This window comes from Camelus ferus, chromosome 16, assembly GCF_009834535.1.
Source record: "Camelus ferus isolate YT-003-E chromosome 16, BCGSAC_Cfer_1.0, whole genome shotgun sequence".
Classification (NCBI taxonomy): domain Eukaryota; kingdom Metazoa; phylum Chordata; class Mammalia; order Artiodactyla; family Camelidae; genus Camelus; species Camelus ferus.
In genome coordinates, this window is record NC_045711.1 from 38,579,745 (window position 1) to 38,599,951 (window position 20,207).

Sequence of the window (20,207 nt, forward strand, 5' to 3'; positions counted from 1 at the left end):
ATGCGTTTGTAGATAGATATGCACATATATTTTTCTTTATTTTTTGTTAGATTATATTTTATGCTTTGTTCTGTGAGGTTTTTTCCAGCATCACACCCTTAATCTTTTTAGCAACCACACAATGTTGCTAGTATAATATGACACAACTTCTTTTCCCTGTTAATGGGCAGTTATTTCCAGGTGGTTGGTTTTTTGTTTTTTTTTTTTTTACTGTTACAAACAGTGTTGCACTGAACAATTTTTATGTGTGTTTCTGTATGTATATTTAGAAGTTAAGATCCATTCTTAGAAGAGGAATTGTTTCATCAATGGTTATGAGCATTTTAAATTTAATAAATACTGCCGAATTGTCTTCCAAAAAGACTTCACCAGTCTACCATGAATAGCATATGAAAATCACTTTCCCATAGCCTAACCAACATTAGAAAGCAACCCTCAAGACAAAATAATCTTGTTTTAATTTACATTTTTCTGATTACTAGTGAAGGAATGCACCATTTCCCACATTACAGCCTGTTTATATTTCTCCTGTAAATTATTTGCTTGTGTCCTTTGCCCATTTCTCTAAGTGGGTTTCTGTCTTCCTCTTATTAATTTATATGAGATCTTTATAAACCTGGCTGTATAATTCTTTGCTATGTATGTTACTAAGTTTTTCTCCTAGTCTCGTATTTATCTTTTTTAGTTTACTTACGGTTTTTTGCATTATATATAAATCGTGTGCATGTGTTTTAACTTACAGCTATATCTGTCATTTTCTTTTATAGCTTCTAGGTTGTGTGTCTTAGAACATTCTACTCTTCCCCAAGGTTATAAAAAATAGTCTTTATTTTCTTCTAACTTTTTTTGTAGTTTTGTGTTTTAGTTTGAGCTCGCTAATCCATCTGGCATTTATTTTTGTGTATGATGTGAAAGAATATTCTAAGTGTTATTCCAGACAATTTTTCCACATCATTTATTGAATAACTCATCCTTTCCCTAGCTCCTCTGATTGGCCCGGCTTGTATCACATGCCCAACCCTGTTGCGAAATTGGGGGTCAGTCCAGCTCCAACCACAGGGAATGGTTTCCCCCTGAAATTTTATTACCAGATGTAGGGAGAAGGAGCACTTGAAAGTGGGGAAGTCTAGTACAAATGTGGCTTTGCTGTCTGTTAAACCAAGTCCCCCCACACACACAGTCATTCTTTTTCAAAAATATCTTGGCTATTTTGTATACGTTTTCCCCGTGTGAACTTTAGAATTGACTGTCAAGTTTAGTAAAAAGTGTCATTGGGTTTTTGATTGGGATTGTGTTGGATTTATAGATTCACTTAGGGAGACTTGACATCTTTACAATATTAAATTGCCTCATCCAAGTAAAGGGTATGTCTTGCCACTTGTTTAGGGCTTCTTTTTATGTCCTTAAGTAAAGTTTTATCATGTTCTTTATATAGGTCTTGCACATTTCCTCTTAGATTTATTCTTACTTGTTATAAGGTTTTTGTTGTTCTTGTGAATAAGGCTTTTTTCTCCCAGTTACATTCTCTAACTGATGATTGGTGGTATAAATATAAACTAGGAGTTTTTAAAATCATTTTACAATAGGCCATCTAACTGTACTTTTATATTACTTCATTGTTTTTATGCCAGATCACCTAAAATTTTTAGTAAGTGTATCTTCAAACAGTAATCCTCTTTTCCAATATTTGTACCTTTTATTTTACTTTTTAATTATAGTGTTAGTTAGACCTCTAGTGTGATGTTGAATAGTAACAGCAATTTAGAACATTGCTATAGGTTTATAGTATATACCTTTTTTCAGTTTAAGGAAATTGCCACATATTCTATCTTAAATTTTTTGATATATTTTGGGAGGAATGATCATTTTTTTTCTCTCCTTTAATCTGTTAATGCAGGATTTACATCAGTAGATTTACTGAAATTCAACCATTTTGGAGATAAACTCTGGTTATTGTCCATGATTCTTTTAACACATGGCTAGATTCAATTTGCTGATGTTATTTTTAGGATTTTTAAGTCTATGTTCCTACATGTTCTTTTTTGTGCTCTATTTGTAAACTCTTGGTGTCAGAGTTACGGTAGCATCATGGTGTGAATTAGAGAGCTTTCATCTTTTTCTGTGCTCTAAAATGGCTTATATAATATAGGGATTATTTGATTCTTTAAAGCTGTAGAAAAATCCTGTAGAACTGTGTGGACCCGGTACCTTAGTAAGTGGAAATATTTTCCTTTTTTACTTAAATTTTTATCAGAATAATATGTATACAGTGTAAGTAGTCAAATAGTACTTAAAATATTATAAAGAAAAATAGCAACCTTCTGTCTTACTCTTTCTCAAGAAAAAGAAAAAAATATATTCTAGGAATAATGGAGAAATTTTAAATGGTATTTGAATTAATGTTAATTTTTTAGGCATAATAATGATATTATGATATCGAGATATAGGAGAATGTCCTTATTCTTAGCAGAGGCCTGCTGAAATATTTAGAGGTGAACTTCCATGATGACTATACTTATTTTCAAATGGTTCAGGAAAAAAGTTGTATATGTAAACGTGTGCAAGTTATTAAGCTGTTGTTTCTCAGCTCCAATCTTCTGTCCTCTCTGCTGGGGCTGGGACTGTCTGCTTTTCCAGTTAACCTTATGAGAGGTTTTACCTCTCTAGAGCTCTAGAGAGAAGACACAGCTGGAAGAAGAAGGAATTTGGTTCTTTCTATCTGCTTTCTAATTAGAATCCACATGCCAGAGAATGAAGTTGGACCTTTACCTTATACTGTATACAAAAACTTAACTCAAAATAACTCAAAGACCTAAACTTAAGAGCTAAACTATAAAACTCCTAAAACATAAGCCAAAAGCTTAAGACATTGGATTTCGCCTCCGTTTCTTGGATATGACACCAAAGGCACAGGCACAAAAGAAAAAAAAATAGGCAAATCAGACTTCATAAAAAGTAAAACATTTTGTACATCAAATGACAATATCAAAAGAGTAAATAGGCAACACACAGAATGAGTCAAAATATTTGCAAATCATATATCTGCTAAGAGATTAATATCCAGACTTCATAAACAACTCCTAAGACTCAACAACAACAAAATCCAGTTTAAAAATGGGCAAAGAACTTGCATAGACATTTCTCCAAAGAAGATAAGCACATAAAATGAGCACATGAAAAGACACTCTTAACATCTCTAATCATTAGGGAAATGCAAATAAAACTACAATAAGATACCTTACTATCTTCATATTCATTAGCATGGCTATTATTAAAAAAAAATAGTTAAGTTTTCATGTGGATGTGGAGCAATTGGAGCCCTTGTGCACTGTTGGTGGGAATGTAAAATGGCATAGCCACTATGGCAAACAGTACAGCAGTTCCTCAGAAAATTAATAGAATTACTATATAATCCAGCAACCGTACTGCTGGGTTTATACCCAAAAGATTTGAAAATGGGACTTCAACGGGTATTTGCACACCAATGTTCAGAGCAATATTATTCACAACAGCCAAAAGAGAAAACACCCCAAATGTCCATTGGCAGGTGAATGGATAAACTGGTATATACATACAATGGAATGTCATTCAGCTATGAAAAAGAACAAATTCTGGTACATGTTACAACATGAATGAACCTTGGAAACATTATGCTAAGTGAAATAAGCCAGACTTAAGGACAAATATTGTATGATTCCACTTATTATATGAAGTAGCTAGAAGAGACAAATTCATGGAAACAGAAAGTAAAATAGAGATCACCAGGAGCTGGGGATAGGGAGGAATGGAAGATTATCATTTGATGAGTACAGAGTTCTAGTTTGGGATGGTGAAAAAGTTCTGGAATTGTGACGATACCTAATGCCACAGAACTATATACTTAAAAATGGTTAAAATGACATTTTAAATATTTTACCACAATAAAAAAATTAATTGGAAAATTGTTCCACCTCACTTTCTCAAATTTTTTATTGTAACATTCCAGAAGAAAATTTGAAATACTAAAAAAAGATAGAACATCCATCTGCTTGTCAAAAGTTTAAATTAATTGCTGCATTAAACTTGGTGCCAGAAGGAATTATGAATTATGGCAGCTTAGTTCTTCATTGCACTGAAGAACAATTACAAAAACATTGAGTTTATCATCATTTTGGATTAAGATTAAAGAATATCCATTGTTAGACAAGAAGAGTTCTGCTATTATTACCATTCACCACAGCCTTTTTGTTTGAATAGCATTTTCAGGTTTAACCTAATTTAAAACAACACAAAAACAAACAGCAAAGGACAGGCTCTGTGGTGCACCAGATATACATGGGCTATTGTCCTCATATTTTCTGGACTGGGATAAATTTAGAACAAGCAAGCACACCTTCTGAATTAAAAAAATCTTTCCTAATTTCTATTTTTGTGTTATTTTGTTTTGAGATTTTTTTCTATATTGCATTTAAGTATCAGTAAAATCATATTTGATATTAACTTATACAGAGCAAAGATAAATAATGTTTTCTGAAATTTCCATATATACAGACACAGATACATCATACTGAATCAAAATGTAAAAGGTATTTCTAATTGTAGATCTCTGTAAATAAAAATTTGAAAAATACTTTTCTAAACACACTGCAGTTTTACTTTTGATTTCCCCTTTGACCCAAGAGTCGCTTAAGAGAATTTTTAGATTCCCTGCTATTCATATTTTGCTTCATTGCATTATAGTCACAAAGAGTGTAGTCTAGGTTGTTCTATACTATTTCTCCTTATTGGAAAAAGAGTCTATTGCCAGTATGTGTAGATGTTTGTGTATTTATATATTACAGCACTTGTATACTTATTTTTAAAAACTTTTCAGGTTTAAGTAGTTTCAGATTCACTTGCAAAAATAGTATAATTACTGTGTAATACCCTTGTTTCAGATTCCCCAAATGTTAACATTTCACTGTCTCCCTCACCCTCTTCCTCCTCCTCCTCCCCTCCCTCCCCCACCCCTCCTCCTCCTCCTCCCCTCCCTCCCCCACCCCTCCTCCTCCTCCTCTCTCTGCACACCTCCCTCCCTCTGTCAGCCATCCACTCAGGTATTTTCAACAAAGTTTAGGTGGCCAGTATGCCTTGGTGCAGACACTCCATGTATTGTGTCATTCCCCTCACCAAGCTGCTGCATGATGCATTATCCAAGGAATGGTTTATTTATAAATAATTTAAAAATTAGCATTCTGTCCTCTAAATAGAAATTCTAGTCCCTGTGTCTCTGAGACCACAAGATTTCCCACCCACTGCCCCCATCACATTACACAACACATCCAGCCTCGCGTGTCCCAGTGTTTTGTAGGCACTCATTTCCTGTTTCAGGTGCATTGATTAGGAGCTTTCCTTGAAATAACAAGTTTGTGCTGTTTTGTTTTGTTCTTTCTTTCTCCATGAAGACCTGAGGATGAGATATTTTTAAAAAGGCTTTCTGGAGATTACCTTGTAGGAAAGGACCCTGACGCTCCCCTTTTCTACAGAGAAGAAGGAAACAAAAAATTTCAGAAGAAGGATTATCTGGAAGCCACAGTGCTGTACTCTAAGGTAAGACACCTCCAGCTCAGCAAGAGGGGCTATCTCAACAATTTAGCAATGCACATTTCTTCAAAGGATAGAGCCATTATTGCTGACTCGTGTAGTCAATTCATTTTGGATTGGGTTTGAAAAAGAAAACTGGCAGCACTCTGCTGTAGATCATATTCTGAAACAAAGGATTGTTTGTATTATACGTCCTGGATTCCGTCCAGTATATTCCCATACTCCTTCAGACATGGTGCAGCAGTAGACTTATTGGACGCCTTGGCCTTCCTCACTCACCCACGTCTATCAGCTCTCACTGAATTATATGCCATTTTTGTCTGAATAACTAATGAGGCTATTAGTGTGATAGTCCCAATGCAGAGAACAGCTGGATTTGGGGCTTTGCCACAGCGATAGCTTACAGCCAGTATGACTTAGATTAAATTAGGAAGGAAATAAGCTCAACTGCTACAGCCCTCTTGAACTGCACTTTGAAGGCTGTCAACAAATATTTAAAATTATTACGCTAACCATCAATGATCTAGATTTTGAGGAGGAATAGTGGCTTTTAACAATGTCTTGCTCTTACTGGCCTGCTTCCATAGTTGGAATTGGAACAAGATTCCTGAGGGACTTCCTTCCATCATTTCTTAGAGAGAAATATGGATTTAAAGCAAAAATGTATCAACCCCTTGCACCACGTCTGTGACCTTATGTGTTAAAAGAATGAGTGTGAATTTAAAGAGTGTTGCCCCACCCTGCATCTTTAATAGACCTGTGCTTGAAGTTTGAAATTAATTTTCCAAAAACTGTCTGATCTGTAGCAGCAGTTTCTATAATTTATAAAAGTCCTGCTTTGTAAAGTTGTAACAAAGTATTTAGCTGAATAATGTAAGCATTCGTGATTGCTGAAGAATTAAAATCTATTAGATGTAATGATCACTGATAAATGGCTTAATAGTACTTTTTCAGAGCTAATCTCTTCAACTTTATGCATGTGTGTAATAAATGTGATCACAGGGGAAGTTGTTCAAGGCAAATAAGTAAAATAAAAAGTGAATTCAGAGGAAAAATTAAGGTTTTTCTCCGAATGTGGAGGGAGACGAGCCTTCCTATTTCATGAAGCTACTATATTGGTAACTATGTTACTTAGTAATTTTCTATATAGCTGCTATTTTCTTTCTTTTTTAAAATAATATTTGTTGTTTTTGTCTGATTGTAAATGTAATATATGTTTACTTGGAAAATATAGAGAAGCATAAACAAGTAAAAAAAAATTCCATAACCAATGGTAAACACTGTTAATATTTTTCTTTTACAAAATTGTGATAATGCTGTACTCACTGTTTTGTAACCTGCCTTTTTCCCTCAACAATTTATTGTGACCATTTTCTCATGTTGTTAAATTTTCCACTAAAACATGATTTTTTACAGCTGGCTTAGTGTTCCATTACAGAGAACTTTATTTGATTTAACATCTCCTAATGCTGGCAGATTGTTTGGTATCATAAAGCTGCAAGGAGTACCTTTCTATGTAAATATTTGTGTACACCTGACAATTTCCTTAGGATAAATTCCTAGAAGGGCAATTGCTGAGTCAATTGAATGTATTTTTTTTTTAAAGGCCTTTGGTACTTGATACTGAATCATTCTCCAGGAAAAAACTAGTTGTATGCCTTCTAGCAGAGTATGTTCATTTCTCTATATCCTAAGCCATCCTGGTTATTACGGTTATTATCATCATCATCATCATCATTATTTCAGCTATTTATTTTTGAATAGGAAATGTCTTTCTGTAGTTCAGATTTAAAAGATGTAAGAGTATACAGTACAGTCTCCTTCCTCTGTCCCTCAGCCACCTGGTTTCCCATCCCCAGAAGCTAGCACTTTATTAAAGATATCTCTCCAGAGGTGCTTCAGCATATATAAACAAGTACAAATAACCTCTCACTCCTGCACATGCATGCTGTTTTTACATAAATAACGTTCTCTACACACTGTTCAGCACTGCATTTTTCCCACTTAACATCTTAAGATCATTCTTAACGTCAGTACATAGATGGCTTCCTCATTCTTTGTTTACAGGTACATGGTATTCCATTTTATGGATATAATAGTAATTAATTAGTGTCCTCTGGATCAACATGTAAGTTTCCTGTTTTTGCTGTTTCAAACAATTCTGTGATGAGAAACCTTGCATATATGTTTTGCACATACCTATAGGATAAAAGATTATATCTGTAGGATAAATTCCTAGAAAAGGAATTGCTGGGACAGTGGAGCTATAGATGTATGTATCAAAAGATGTGTATACTGCTACATTGCCTCCATAATCATGAGACCAATTTACACTCCCACCAACAGACAGGTGTGAGAATGCCCATTATCCCACTCCTGTGCCAACTCAGCATGCCATCAATTTTATTTTCCTTTGCTAATCTGATAGGTTAAAAATGACGTCTCAGTAGAGTTTTAATTTGCATTTTGCTGATTATGAATGAGGTTGGGCATTTTTTCATCTGTTTAAGAGCCATTTATATTTCCCTTTAGAATTTTTCATATCATTTGCTTATTTTCCTACTGAATTATTGGTTGTCATCTTATTGATCAGTAGGAACTGTTCATAAAGTAAAGAAATGAGCCCTTTGCCTGTAGCAGGAGTTGCACATATTTTTTCCAGTTCAATGTTTGTCTTTTGATATTGCTTTTATTGGTTTTTGCTGCAATGAAATTTTTTTATTTTTAGCCGGTCAAATTTATTAACCTTTTATGACTTCTGGGTTTTGTGTCATAATTAGAAAGGTATTTCTTACTCCAGCATCACTTTAGACTATTCCTATAGTTTCTTCTAGTGCTCTTATACTTTCATCTTTTATATTAAGATTTTGATCCGTTTGGAATTTATCCTAATGAGATTTATCATATATGAACAACCAGCTTTATTTTTATTCAGTGGCTACTTGTCCCAATACTTTTATTGACATATCCCTTTCTTTTCTCCAGTGATTTGAGATGCCATCTTTCTGATTATTATTAATTCTTGCCAATTTGGTGGTAGAAAAAGTAGCCCTTTTATGGTTTCATTTTCATGGATTTGACTACCTGTGAATTAACTATGTTTTCCCCCATATCATTAGTGTTTCTTGTTTTGTGAATTTCTGTTTGTTCCACTCACACTTTATTACGTGCAGGGTTATGCGCCTCCGTTTTCATTTACCTTTGTATTGTTTGTGGCTGAAGCTGTGTCTGAAGCTGCTGTCTTCAAAGTGCTTTGCATATTTATTTCCTCACTTGATCTTCACAGCCCTGCTCTAATGCCCTTAAAAATGAAGCACAAAGAGATCCAGTAACTTCCCCGATTTCATACAGTCTTCAGTGGCAGAGCCCCTACTACCTGAAAAAAGAAATACTCTGAAGATGCTAGTTTCCGTGAATACCTTTAACCAGTTCATTATTCTGCAGGGAGTGTCACATTCAAGGCCCCACACTGAGGACATTTCACTGTGTTACGCCAATCGCTCTGCAGCCCTCTTCCACCTGGGTCAGTATGAAGTGAGTATCCGGATGCCTGGTGTGATTAGAGAAGATCTGCAGGGGGTTCCCTGGAGGACTAGTCCTTCATCCCTGCTTCTCCCTTAGAACACTGAGATTGGGCCATGCTGCAGCTTGTTGAATTGAAAGCAGATCGATGTCCTCTCAAACTTGGTCTTTCTCCTGATTCATGTCAGCTGTCACAGGTGATGCTGGGGGTAGTGCTGGTCGGCAAGAAAGAGTCAGGCACGTTCCACAGGGCCATGGACTGTGCCCTGCGGGTCAGCTCAGTGTCAAGATCAGCTGTGAGAAATGTTACTAGTTACTAAACCCTCCCAAGTGTTTGCAAAGTATTTACTTGTTTGTTTTTTTTTTTAAATAAGTAGATGAGCATGTTCAAGAGTATCCCTGCAATAATACAGCTCCCCCTCAATATGCATTTTGAATGGGAAAGTAAAAGTTGCACTGAGATACCTACTAGGGGGGGCTTTAGATGAATGTCGTTCTCCTCATCCCCCAATTGAAGTCCAAGGACAAACTCTAAAATGCCATTTTGGTACATCCATTTTGGAATTCTACAAAAATTTAAACTATACCCTGGAGTTAAGGACGATTTGAGTAATCACCAGTTCACACTTAACGCCCTTTGGACAAAAAGGGAAGAGCAAGACTCTAAGCCCTAAGCGAGAGAGGCCTGGGTGATGGCCCAGGGGACAGCGATGGGAAGACTTTGTGGATCATTTAGCCCTTTGTAGCTTCCCTATGCTGGTTATACTTCTCTTTCCCTTCTTGTAATAATGATTCCTATATATTGAGCACATGCTGTCTTCCAGGCACTCTTTTTAACACTTTAGATCTATTACCTTACTTTCATTTTATTTCAACCCTGTGATGTATTATTATCCCTGTTTTTCAGATGAGAAAACTAAGACACTGAGAAATTAATTTACTTGCAAGAGACAGAGTCTGTCCTGGAATGCAGGTCTTTTTGGCCTCAAAAACTGCCCTCTTAATCACCGTACTATGATTCTTCTATCTGTAAGACTCTTGTCCTTAGAATCAGGAATATTTAATGGCAGTTAAACATAGTATCTTCAGCATGTGTTTCTATTCATTCATAAAAAGATCACAGTAGAATATGACTTAAAGAAATAAACACATGATTGTTTTTAATAATCCTTAACTTACCTGTAGGTTTTTGTTAAGACTTTCAAGTGGATGTTGAAGAGTAGGGACCAAGGGTCATTTGGGGATTTCCTTTCTGCTTTCAGACATGCCTTAAAGACATCAACAGAGCACAGATGCATGGATATCCAGAAAGATTGCAACCCAAGATGCTGTTGCGTAAGGCAGAGTGTCTGGTGACCCTGGGGAGACTGCCCGAGGCAAGCCAGGCCATCAGTGATCTTGAAAGTAACTTTGCTGCCAAACCGACCTTAGCAGCTTCCCAATTGCAGATTCTGCAGAGAACCCTCTGTCATCTGAAAATCAAGGTACAAGAAAAGGAGAATCTCACAGAAGCCTTCCCAGCAGCTCTAACCAAAGCCTTTGAGGATGTAGACCTAAGACAAGAGAATGAACAGATTTCCAGTGCATCATCATCTGTCAGCTTATGCACAGACCCTTTAAAAGGCCGCTATCTGGTGGCCACAAAAGATATCCTCCCAGGAGAGCTTCTAGTGAAAGAGCGTGCTTTTGTAAGTGTCCTTAACCCAGGAGAAATGCCACCACGACATCATAGCCTAGAGAGCAAGTGGGACACCAGAGTTACCACTGGGGACCTCTACTGTCACCGATGTTTGAAGCACACCTTGGCCACAGTTCCCTGTGATGGATGCAGCTATGCCAAGTACTGCAGCCAGGAGTGCATGCAGCAGGCCTGGGACCTCTACCATAGTGTAGAGTGTTCTCAGGGGGCACTGCTTCTAACACTGGGTGTTTTTTGCCACATTGCCCTGAGATCAACTCTTTTAGCTAGATTTGAGGATGCTGGCAAAGTCATGAAGCTTTGTGGTGAGAGTAGTAACAGGGACATCTGTTTACCTGAAAGCAAGAACCTGGTACAAATGCTCAGTTATGACCTGGGAGGGGAGAGTGAGAAAAAGGGTAAAACAGTTGAGGCCCCAATTCCTGGATGTGATATTAATGGGAAGTATAAAAATAATTATAATGCTGTCTTCCACCTTTTACCCCATACTGAAAACCACAGTCCAGAGCACAAATTCCTCTGCGCTCTAAGTGTTTCTGCGCTGTGCAGGCAGCTTGAAGCAGCCAGTTTACAGGTCTTCACAGCAGCTCCGAAATCATGTAGGCTGAAAGCAGTAGAGGCTCCTGCATTGTGTCCGGAGTTGAGTGTTTGGGGAGTGGCCATGCTGAGACACATGCTACAGCTGCAGTGTAATGCTCAGGCAATAACCACCATACAGCAGACAGGTAAGAGGGAAACTCTTTTTTGTGCCTTACAGTATTGTCCTTGATGTAGCTAATGTTTGGGGAGAAAGAACTGTAAAGGAGAACAGCAGCATTCAAACAGATCAGTGGCCTAATGGGAAAACACGGCTATCTTTTCATGATTATGCCATTGCGAAGCTATGTGACCTTAAATTATTTGAGCCCACTGTGCCTCAGTTTTCTCATCTGTAAAATGGGTAGTTTAATCTCACCTGACTTTACAAAATTGTGAAGGTGATTTATTTGTTTGTAAAAGTACTTTAAATCTGAAAGTCCTATTATCCTATTAATTTTTCATTGTGAAGGAAAATGGAAACAATGGATGTACAAGACTGCAGAAGGAGCAGAGTTTGTGGTTAAAGTATCAGAATCTTAACTCACCCCATGACACAGCTACTCTGTCTCTTCTCTTTCCAATTGACAGATTTTTTTTTTCCATTCTTCTGTTTTAAATTTCCAAGAGAAGAATCGCCCCGCACAGCTTTTCACATAATGCTGCCATCAGCTGTTGGCCAGCCTGTATTTGGGCTGGCCCCTGGTCAGGTGGCCAGCAAGCAGGGGGCAACCTCTAGACACAGCCCAGCCCAGCCCTGCTTTCCTGAACCAGACCCTATAGATGAGGCTCTTAAGGTAGATGGGGAGGTTCCACGTGCCCAGCATGATGAGTGACATCTCTAATACAACTGTACTGACAGCAGAGATGCTATTATTACAAAAGAAGTGGTGTTTCCAGTATTTCTATTGTATGATCTTCCTTTTAGCAGATAATATGTCTCAGTCCAATCAGTTCATTATACTCCTCTCAATTTCCTAATTAATTCTATTGGGGGGAGGAATTAGGTCGTATCTAACCCTGGGACTTATAGACAGATTAATATTAAATGTGGCTTCACTAAACTTTACATGCTTAGCTCTTTTGCTCTTCTGATGTTAGGTAACCTAGAATTTTGTCAACCTTTTGCCTGTATATTTTTCTCTTTAATTTTAATTCAGCTGCCAAGTTATTTAGTGTATAAGTATTTCATTATAGGTGTTTTGGGGCAAGACTCTCTTCCCCATCCTGAAGCACATGGAACATCCAAAAATAGCACTGGCCTCATCCCATGAGACAGCAGAATCACACTGCAAGCTAGTCTCCATTTCCTTGTCTGCCTTCTTTTGCTGCTTTGAGTCATTGCTACCTTCTAAAATATATCTGTTGAGTGTTTTTCCAGAACTGTTTTCCCTTGGGTACATTCACTGGCATTTTAAAAAGTACTGTTTTCATTTTGTTCTGTTTTTCTAAATATAAAAAATAGTACACAGAGCTTCCAGATTATATGGCAGAAAGTTACCAACTCTTAATTGTATTGTATCTTGCCTCTAAAATACTTAGTAGAGCATACAAAAAAGATACAAATGTCAGCAGCTCTGAAAACTGGGAACTACTGTCTGGGTAAACACTAGTAGCGACCACTAAGCCAGACTGAATCCCTGAGGCAGGATGGCACAGCCATAGGGACAGACGGAAGTGTTTTCCATCCACTTTCCTCTCCTGGCCTCCCCCCTTACAGTCAAAGAATCTTAGCCTAAATGCTTGTGCTCTCTGTACATGACATTGCATTACATTCAGTTTTTCATTTGCACAGCGAGTTTTGGGTAAAATCTTTCACAAGTTGTTAAGATGGAATTTTTAGATAGTAAGAGCATGTGCAGCTAGGAATACCTGTATTTTCCGTGGCTAAAAAGGACTAGAGAAACAGATACGTAGCATAATACTGGCCACCTAGAATGATGGAAAGAGGATTGGAGACTCTGTCTTCATCTATGGGGTTCTAATATTTTATGCATAATTTATTCTGAACTTATATGATGTTTTAAATATATATACATAGAAAAAAATAAACTATAAGCAAAAATACCAAGATCTTAATTAACAATTATGAATTCTGAAAGTGGAAGTATGGATGATTACTACTTTCTTCCTTGAACTTTTCTATATGTTTTAAAATTAAGAACACTTATTCACACAGTGGTAACATTATTCTAGAAAATTTAAAATGGGTTGTATACCTTTCCCTTCATTCTAGGGAGGTTTTTTGAAAAACAGCAAAGATAGAAAGATGATAAAAAGTGAGTCTCCAATGGTAAATATAAACGGGCTACCAAACTCTATTAAATGTATCTTTCAGAATGGGTCAAAAAGATTAAAATCCAACTATATTCTGTTTATAAAGGTGACACAACACAAAGTGTTTGGGCAAGACATGTCAGGAATCACAAGCAAATCAGGATATTAATACTAAAATGAAAAGTAAAACTCAAGATATCTTGTAAAACAAAGAAGGCATTTTATTTTTGTAAAGGAGACTCTTCTGAAATATATCATCAGCCTTAGCTCTTAGAAACATAGAGTGTGTCTATAAAACAAAAACGGTTAAGTGTACAAGGAGAAACTGGCAAAAACTCCATAGTTGTGAGAAACTAATATACCACTCTGATCAAATATATTAAAGATAAGGATCTAGAAACCAAGATAACATAATTAAATACAGGATTCAGAGATATAGCCACCCAAGCTTATGTCCTGTAGACCAGGGTTTGTGGCCAACTTTTTCTGCAAAGGGCCAGATAGTAAATATTTGGGGCTTTGCAGGCTATGTGGTCTCTTTTTGCAACTACTCAGCTGCCCTTGCAGCATGAAAGCAGCCATAGACAGTACACAAACGAATCAGCCTGGCTGGGCTCCAATAAAACTTCATTGCAGACACTGAAAGTTGAACTTCTTATAATTTTTCATGTCATGGGAATTATTCTGTACGTATTTTTTCAACTACTTAAAAATGTAAAACACATTCTTAGACCACATATGCACACAAACAGGCAGCAGGCAGGATATGGCCCACAGGCTACAGTTTACAGACTCCTGATAGAGACAAAGATTTGGCAAATCTAAGGGAAAACACAAAATTGGGAACAATGAAGGTGATATAGCCAATAATATAAGTGTACTTTAAAATTTATAGCAAATATTTAATTTGATTTTAGATTATTGAATTTGAAAATGCTAAGTAGACAACTTTGTAGAAAAATATAAATTGCCTAAATTTTTCCAGAGGGCAGAAAATATTTCAAAATTCCAGTAATTGTGGAAGAAATTGAAAAAATTATCAAAATATTTCCATAAAAACAAGCCAGACCCACTGTTTTCCGTGTGAGTTCTTTAAAACTTTTAAGGAACATATTAGCCACATTTTTTAAAAATAAAGAAAAGGAAAAAGTATCTTTCAAGGAACAGATCATTTTTATACAATACAATGCCCTGTTGCAGGGCATTGGGGAACCTAGAACCCTTCCCCACACATTTTACAAAGCCAAGAATAAAAACTCCATGGACCAGTCTCACTTGTGAATATAAATGTAGAAACCCTGAAAAAAATTGTTGCTATGTCACATCCAGCAGCTTATTAAAGGAGCAATAATATATGACCAAGTAGGATTTCTTCCAGAAATGCAGGGGTATTTTAATCTGAAGGAGTATAAAAGGTTTAGATAAATGCAGAGACATGCCATATTCTTAGAAGGAAAGACTGAAAACTGTTTTTCAGTTTCCCCACATTAACCTAATCTGTTGAATGCAATTTCAAACAAAATCACAGTTGGCTTTTTCTTAAAATTTGACAATGATTCTAAAGTTCATCTTGAATAAGTGGGTAAGAATAGCCTTTTTGTTTTTAAAGAGTACTGAAGGGGCTTGGTACTATCAGATTTCATATCCACATTAAGTAACAATAATTAAAAACAGTGTGATACTTACATGATAGCCCCCCAAATGTATTAGATTCTTTCTTCAAATCATTAAAAAGTTAAATATTGAAAAATTAAATCATAAAATATCTAGAAAAAGATAAGTGAACATTTACATAGTCTTAGGGTGAAAGAAGCTGTCTAAAGCACATAACACTGAATTTGGTAATTAAAAGATAGCTAGATTTAGTGGGGGATGGTGTAGCTCAAGTGGTAGAGTGCAAGCTTAGCCTGCATGAGGTCCTGGGTTCAATCCCCAATACCTCCTCTAAAAACAAATAAATAAACCTAATTACCACCCCCCCCACACACACAAAGATAGCTAGATTTAACTTAAATACCAAGTTTCAGAAACACTACAATCAGTAAAGTAAAGAAGATAGAGAATGGAGGTGAAAGAGATCCTGGAAGGAATGAAAACACTGGACTGGAAGGCAGCAGACCTGAGTTCCCATTCCACTCACTCTAACCACTAACACTCAGTATGAAGTCGGTCAGGTTACTGAACCTCTGTGTGGTTCAGCGTCCTCACATGGATAATGAGAGAATTGGATGAAGGCCTCAAGGGAAGATTATTTGCAAAAATGATCACGACAGTTTCTCCCATCTGTATGTTTGCCCCTTTTGCTTTTTCTACCATCAAGTGGTGGAATGTTTCCCCTGCCCTTGAATCTGGGCCAGCCCCCAAACTTTGCTTTGATGGATGGGATGCAATAGAAGTGACGTCATGTGACTAAGCTCTTAAGCTTTGAGTCTAAGCTTAAGAGACTTTGCAACTTCCACTGTCACCGTAAAATGACGGTGTGGCCTGTGAACATGCCTGGGCTAGCTCCCTCAGGACAGAAGACCACGTGCCAGATGATTGCAATCATATGAGTAATCCCAGACAAAACCAGCAGCAGCGATGTTCAGCTGAGCTCAGATTGCTGACGTGCAACAATGTAAGCAAATGTAATAGTTGTTTTAATACTTCCCACCCCAAAAAAACCATAAACCAAAATTGAAACGTGAGTGACAAAATGAGACAACATTTCAAGCAACTATACAACACTTAAAATCAACTTTTAAAATTATGTATAAGTGATGAAAATGTTCTAAAACTGGATTGTGGCAGTGGTTGCACAACTTATGTAAATTTCCTAAAAACTCGTTGAATTAGTTCACTTAAAATAGGTGAACTTTATGGTATATAAAGTATATCACAATAAAGCTGTTAAAATATATACATAAGCAAACACTTTATCAAAGTAGTAAGTAATAAAGATTGTCTCGTCTAACCTCTCTCTAGTAATTAAGACAAGGTATCATTTTATCCCTTTCAGATTGGCAGAGTTGCTTTGTTGGTTTGGTGTTTTTTTTTTTTTAAGTTAAAAGAAATAACTCACAAATCACTGTGTGCACCATGTTGCCAATTGTGTTAAGGATTCCATATGTAAAGGCTAGAAAGAAGACTGCAGGAGAATGCACCAAAATCTTATGGCTGACTGATAGGATTATAAGTGACTTATTTTCTCTGTAATTTTGTGTTTTTAAATTTTTTCTGACTACCATGTATTTCTTTGGTAATTTTAATTAGTTTATTTAAGTGGTAAAGATAATTCTGATGATATGAGCATTTTTTTTTTACATGAACCTTTTTAGGACACTTGATAAATGCAGCAAAATTGCCCTCCAGGAAAGTTGTACCAGTTTCACGCCCACCAGCAGTGTTCACTTTCATTTTTGAATTCAATCTAATTTTGTTTCAGTCTGCTAATATTTCTAATCTTGTTTTATCCTTTTTTATTATTTCTTTGGGGTTCCAACACCTCCCAGTTTAGTGCTCTCATTGAATTTCATTAGCAGCTGTTTCATTAGTAGCACAGAAGGATTAAAGTGTTAAGTTGGATAGAGTTTGACAAAAACCTATAAAAATGTATGTTATTATCTTTGCATAAATCCTATTTAATCAAAGTCCCTCAGCAACCTCTCTTTGGTACTTTTAAGGGACAGAGCTGACCACTGATGATATTCTAGATCCTGGTATGTCTGGATCTACCTCGGTGGGAGTGGCATATTCGTGATGTGTCTGGATTCATGCGTACGAGGATTAATGAGGGTCTGCGCAGGTTCAGATCAGTTTCACTGCCCTTTGCTTTCACTCTTCAGCAAGTGAGGAATCTGCCTTCACGGTGGGTCCTTGATTACTTGATATACACATATTTCTTGTTTTATAAAATATCTACCAGAATAGGAACATTCTGGAAGTACTGTAAGTGAATCTTGTTTTCTTTACTTGAGTCTCATTTTAATGTACCAGGAATATTAGCAAGGTACACTTCTGGTAAAATAATCAAGTCTTTTTTGTTTGTTTGTTTGTTTTATGCACAAAATGTCACATATTAAATTTGGTTGATAAGGTACATAAACATTCTCACTTTCTACAATCTCTGCTGGCTGATGGCTAATGCAAAATATTGAATAATTTGTAAAATCAATACTTAATTTTTTAGAAATAATTAGAGAGAGATTCAACCCTGACATTAAATATTCACCCAACTCAGTTCCTGGGCTTACTTCTGTTAGAAGATAATCCATAAATAATTCACAAAGCTGACATTATTCACAGTATTGTGAAAATTTTTTCTGGGAAAATTTTAGCAGCTGTTCTAATATGGATTGTCAGTTGTCAGTAGTTGGGAACGCAAGTCAACTTTTAATTATGCAGAGGCTGGTTATTCAGACTACAAACTGTTCATGCCCTGTGCTGCTCCTTCCTGCTGCCCTCCCTCCCCACCTGTTAGCATTTTCACTGCTCATTAGCACATATACCAGAAGGTAGGCATTGGACGGGGTAGGGGAGACACTAAAATCATTAAGCATTTAGGAGAAGCTCTGATGAAAGATTTCAATACAATTTGTAGAATTGTTGACTAAAATTGAGTCATTTGGATTCCCTGCGAGTTTTATTTACTTGTACTATTCCTGTTCACCACAGCAGCAGGTAATAGAGTTGTCTGCAGAGAGACAAAATTATTCCTATAGTTAATGTTTTCCTTTCCAGAGCATTTTCACGCAGTGGTTCGTATTTTCTTTATTCATCTCATTTGTACCGAGACCACATTATTTCTTCGGTGATTGGTGTATTGAGATTCCTGGCATATACAGTGATGCCACAATGATCTGATAGTTTATCAGTTTTTCAGAAAATTGAAAGTTCCCTGCAAAATACCAGTATCTCTCATATTTCAACTAGGTTTGTTGGCAATACGATTTCCTCATGTTTACATTGAGGCGACTGAACACAATTTAAGCCTTTCTGCATGCTCAAGGTTATCTATACCATGCTTCCTCCTGAGATATGTATGGCTATTACAAAAACCCGGGCAACTACGCCGTCAGTCTGAGAACCTCTGGTTAAGTGAAACATTACAGTTGTAGTAAAACTCGGGTAGTGCTAGTGTTTTCGTTTGCCCTAGGGCTGTTATTCTTTTATAAGTTTTCTGCCTCCTCCTCCAGTCTGTCACCATCTTTCTTGCCATTGTCAGAAAACCTGCCTCTTATCAGTTCTGTTTCTGGACTGTTGTGGGCTGAGAAACTAAATAACCACACCAGGTAGAACTATGGCTAAAATAAGATCAAGTGGGCCTGCCAGAGAATACAGAGAATTCACATATGAATGTAAGTGCGTGAGTCTTGGTGCAGAAATAGCCTCACTGCTCCAGGCCTTTTTCTTCCTTCCTTCGTAATTTTCAATCACGTGGTTAAATTGCTGGTTTTAATTGTGTTTCAAGGAAGAGATTGTTTGGGACATGAGACTGTCTTGAATAGAACTGGTCCAGAGAGCTTTTTCCACGAGAACTACTGCAGACTGATTTCCCATCAAGTTGGGACAAAGGGCAGAATGAAGAGGTTAACATAAGAAATACTGATTTTTAAAAATATATGAAGGTGGAGGATATAGCTCAGTGGTACAGTGTGTGCTTTGTATGCATAAGGTCCTGGGTTCAATCCCCAGTACCTCCATTAAATAAATAAATAAAATATATGATAAGCCTGTTTAGCTTAGGATAGTAATTACTTGTTGTATTAACTAACCAAAGACCAGTTAAACAAAAGCACTTAGACAAGAAAAGTCTTTGAGAAGTAACCTCAACAGGTACTCTGGTTTCCATGTCCTCATGAACATTATGAAACTGTCTATCTAGAAAGCTCCCTTCTGATAATTCCTTTTTTATTATTTTCTATAAATTCTAATCTTTGGGCTTTTTGTGGTATTGAGACACAGTGGTTAGGTTCCAAGGTTCTGGGAGAACTTTTCATGTGCTCATTTGCTTTGCTTCCTGGAGACCAGAGTTTGCTGTGAGTCATGTTCCATCTGATTTATATCGGATCCGGCTGTGGAGCTATGACTCAGCCGGGCTTCATTGCCCAGCTCATCTTCTGAGGAATGGAGGGCGAGGCCAGGACTAATATCCTGACACTTTTTTCCCATTTTCCTCTCTCACTTTCAGGATCTAAAGAGAAACTCATTACCGACAGCAGGCAAGTACGCCTTGCCACAGGCCTCTTCCCTGTCATCAGCCTCCTGAACCATTCCTGCAGCCCCAACACCAGCGTGTCCTTCATTAGCACCAGCGCCACCATTCGGGCATCACAGCAGATCAGAAAAGGGCAGGAGATTCTCCACTGCTATGGTGAGCCACCCATCCTCACTCCTGTCCGCCCTTCTCCCCAGAAAAGGGCAGAGTGAATTAGCGTGAGCAAGCCACAGGGTAGGTGCCTTCACCTGCGCAGCGTTTGTTTCCTGGTGGAGGCAGTGCCTACTTAGGGGCAGAAAAAAAAAACACCTTCTTACTAAGCCTTCTTGTGTCTAAACTACCCTGTATCTCACTGCTTAATCCCTATAAATGTCC

General features: G+C 37.0%; 1 protein-coding gene and 1 non-coding gene across 6 annotated transcripts in view; both read left to right on the plus strand.

Moving 5' to 3' along the window:
- The window catches only part of SMYD4 (SET and MYND domain containing 4), a 59,238-nt gene that overhangs the window by 6,599 nt on the left and 32,432 nt on the right, over positions 1-20,207 (plus strand). For all 5 annotated transcript variants that reach the window (XR_004311748.1, XR_004311747.1, XR_004311746.1 and 2 more), the window contains exons 3-6: positions 5,424-5,568; positions 9,007-9,096; positions 10,347-11,508; positions 19,806-19,988. Coding sequence is in view for 1 of the 5 variants with exons in the window: in XM_006185055.3 (XP_006185117.1) it covers positions 5,424-5,568; positions 9,007-9,096; positions 10,347-11,508; positions 19,806-19,988 (1,580 nt within the window). In the remaining 4 variants the exon portion in view is untranslated. The remainder of the gene's footprint in view (positions 1-5,423; positions 5,569-9,006; positions 9,097-10,346; positions 11,509-19,805; positions 19,989-20,207) is intronic.
- TRNAT-UGU lies at positions 19,245-19,317 on the plus strand. Its single transcript has one exon. It is a non-coding gene; the product is annotated as a tRNA-Thr (tRNA).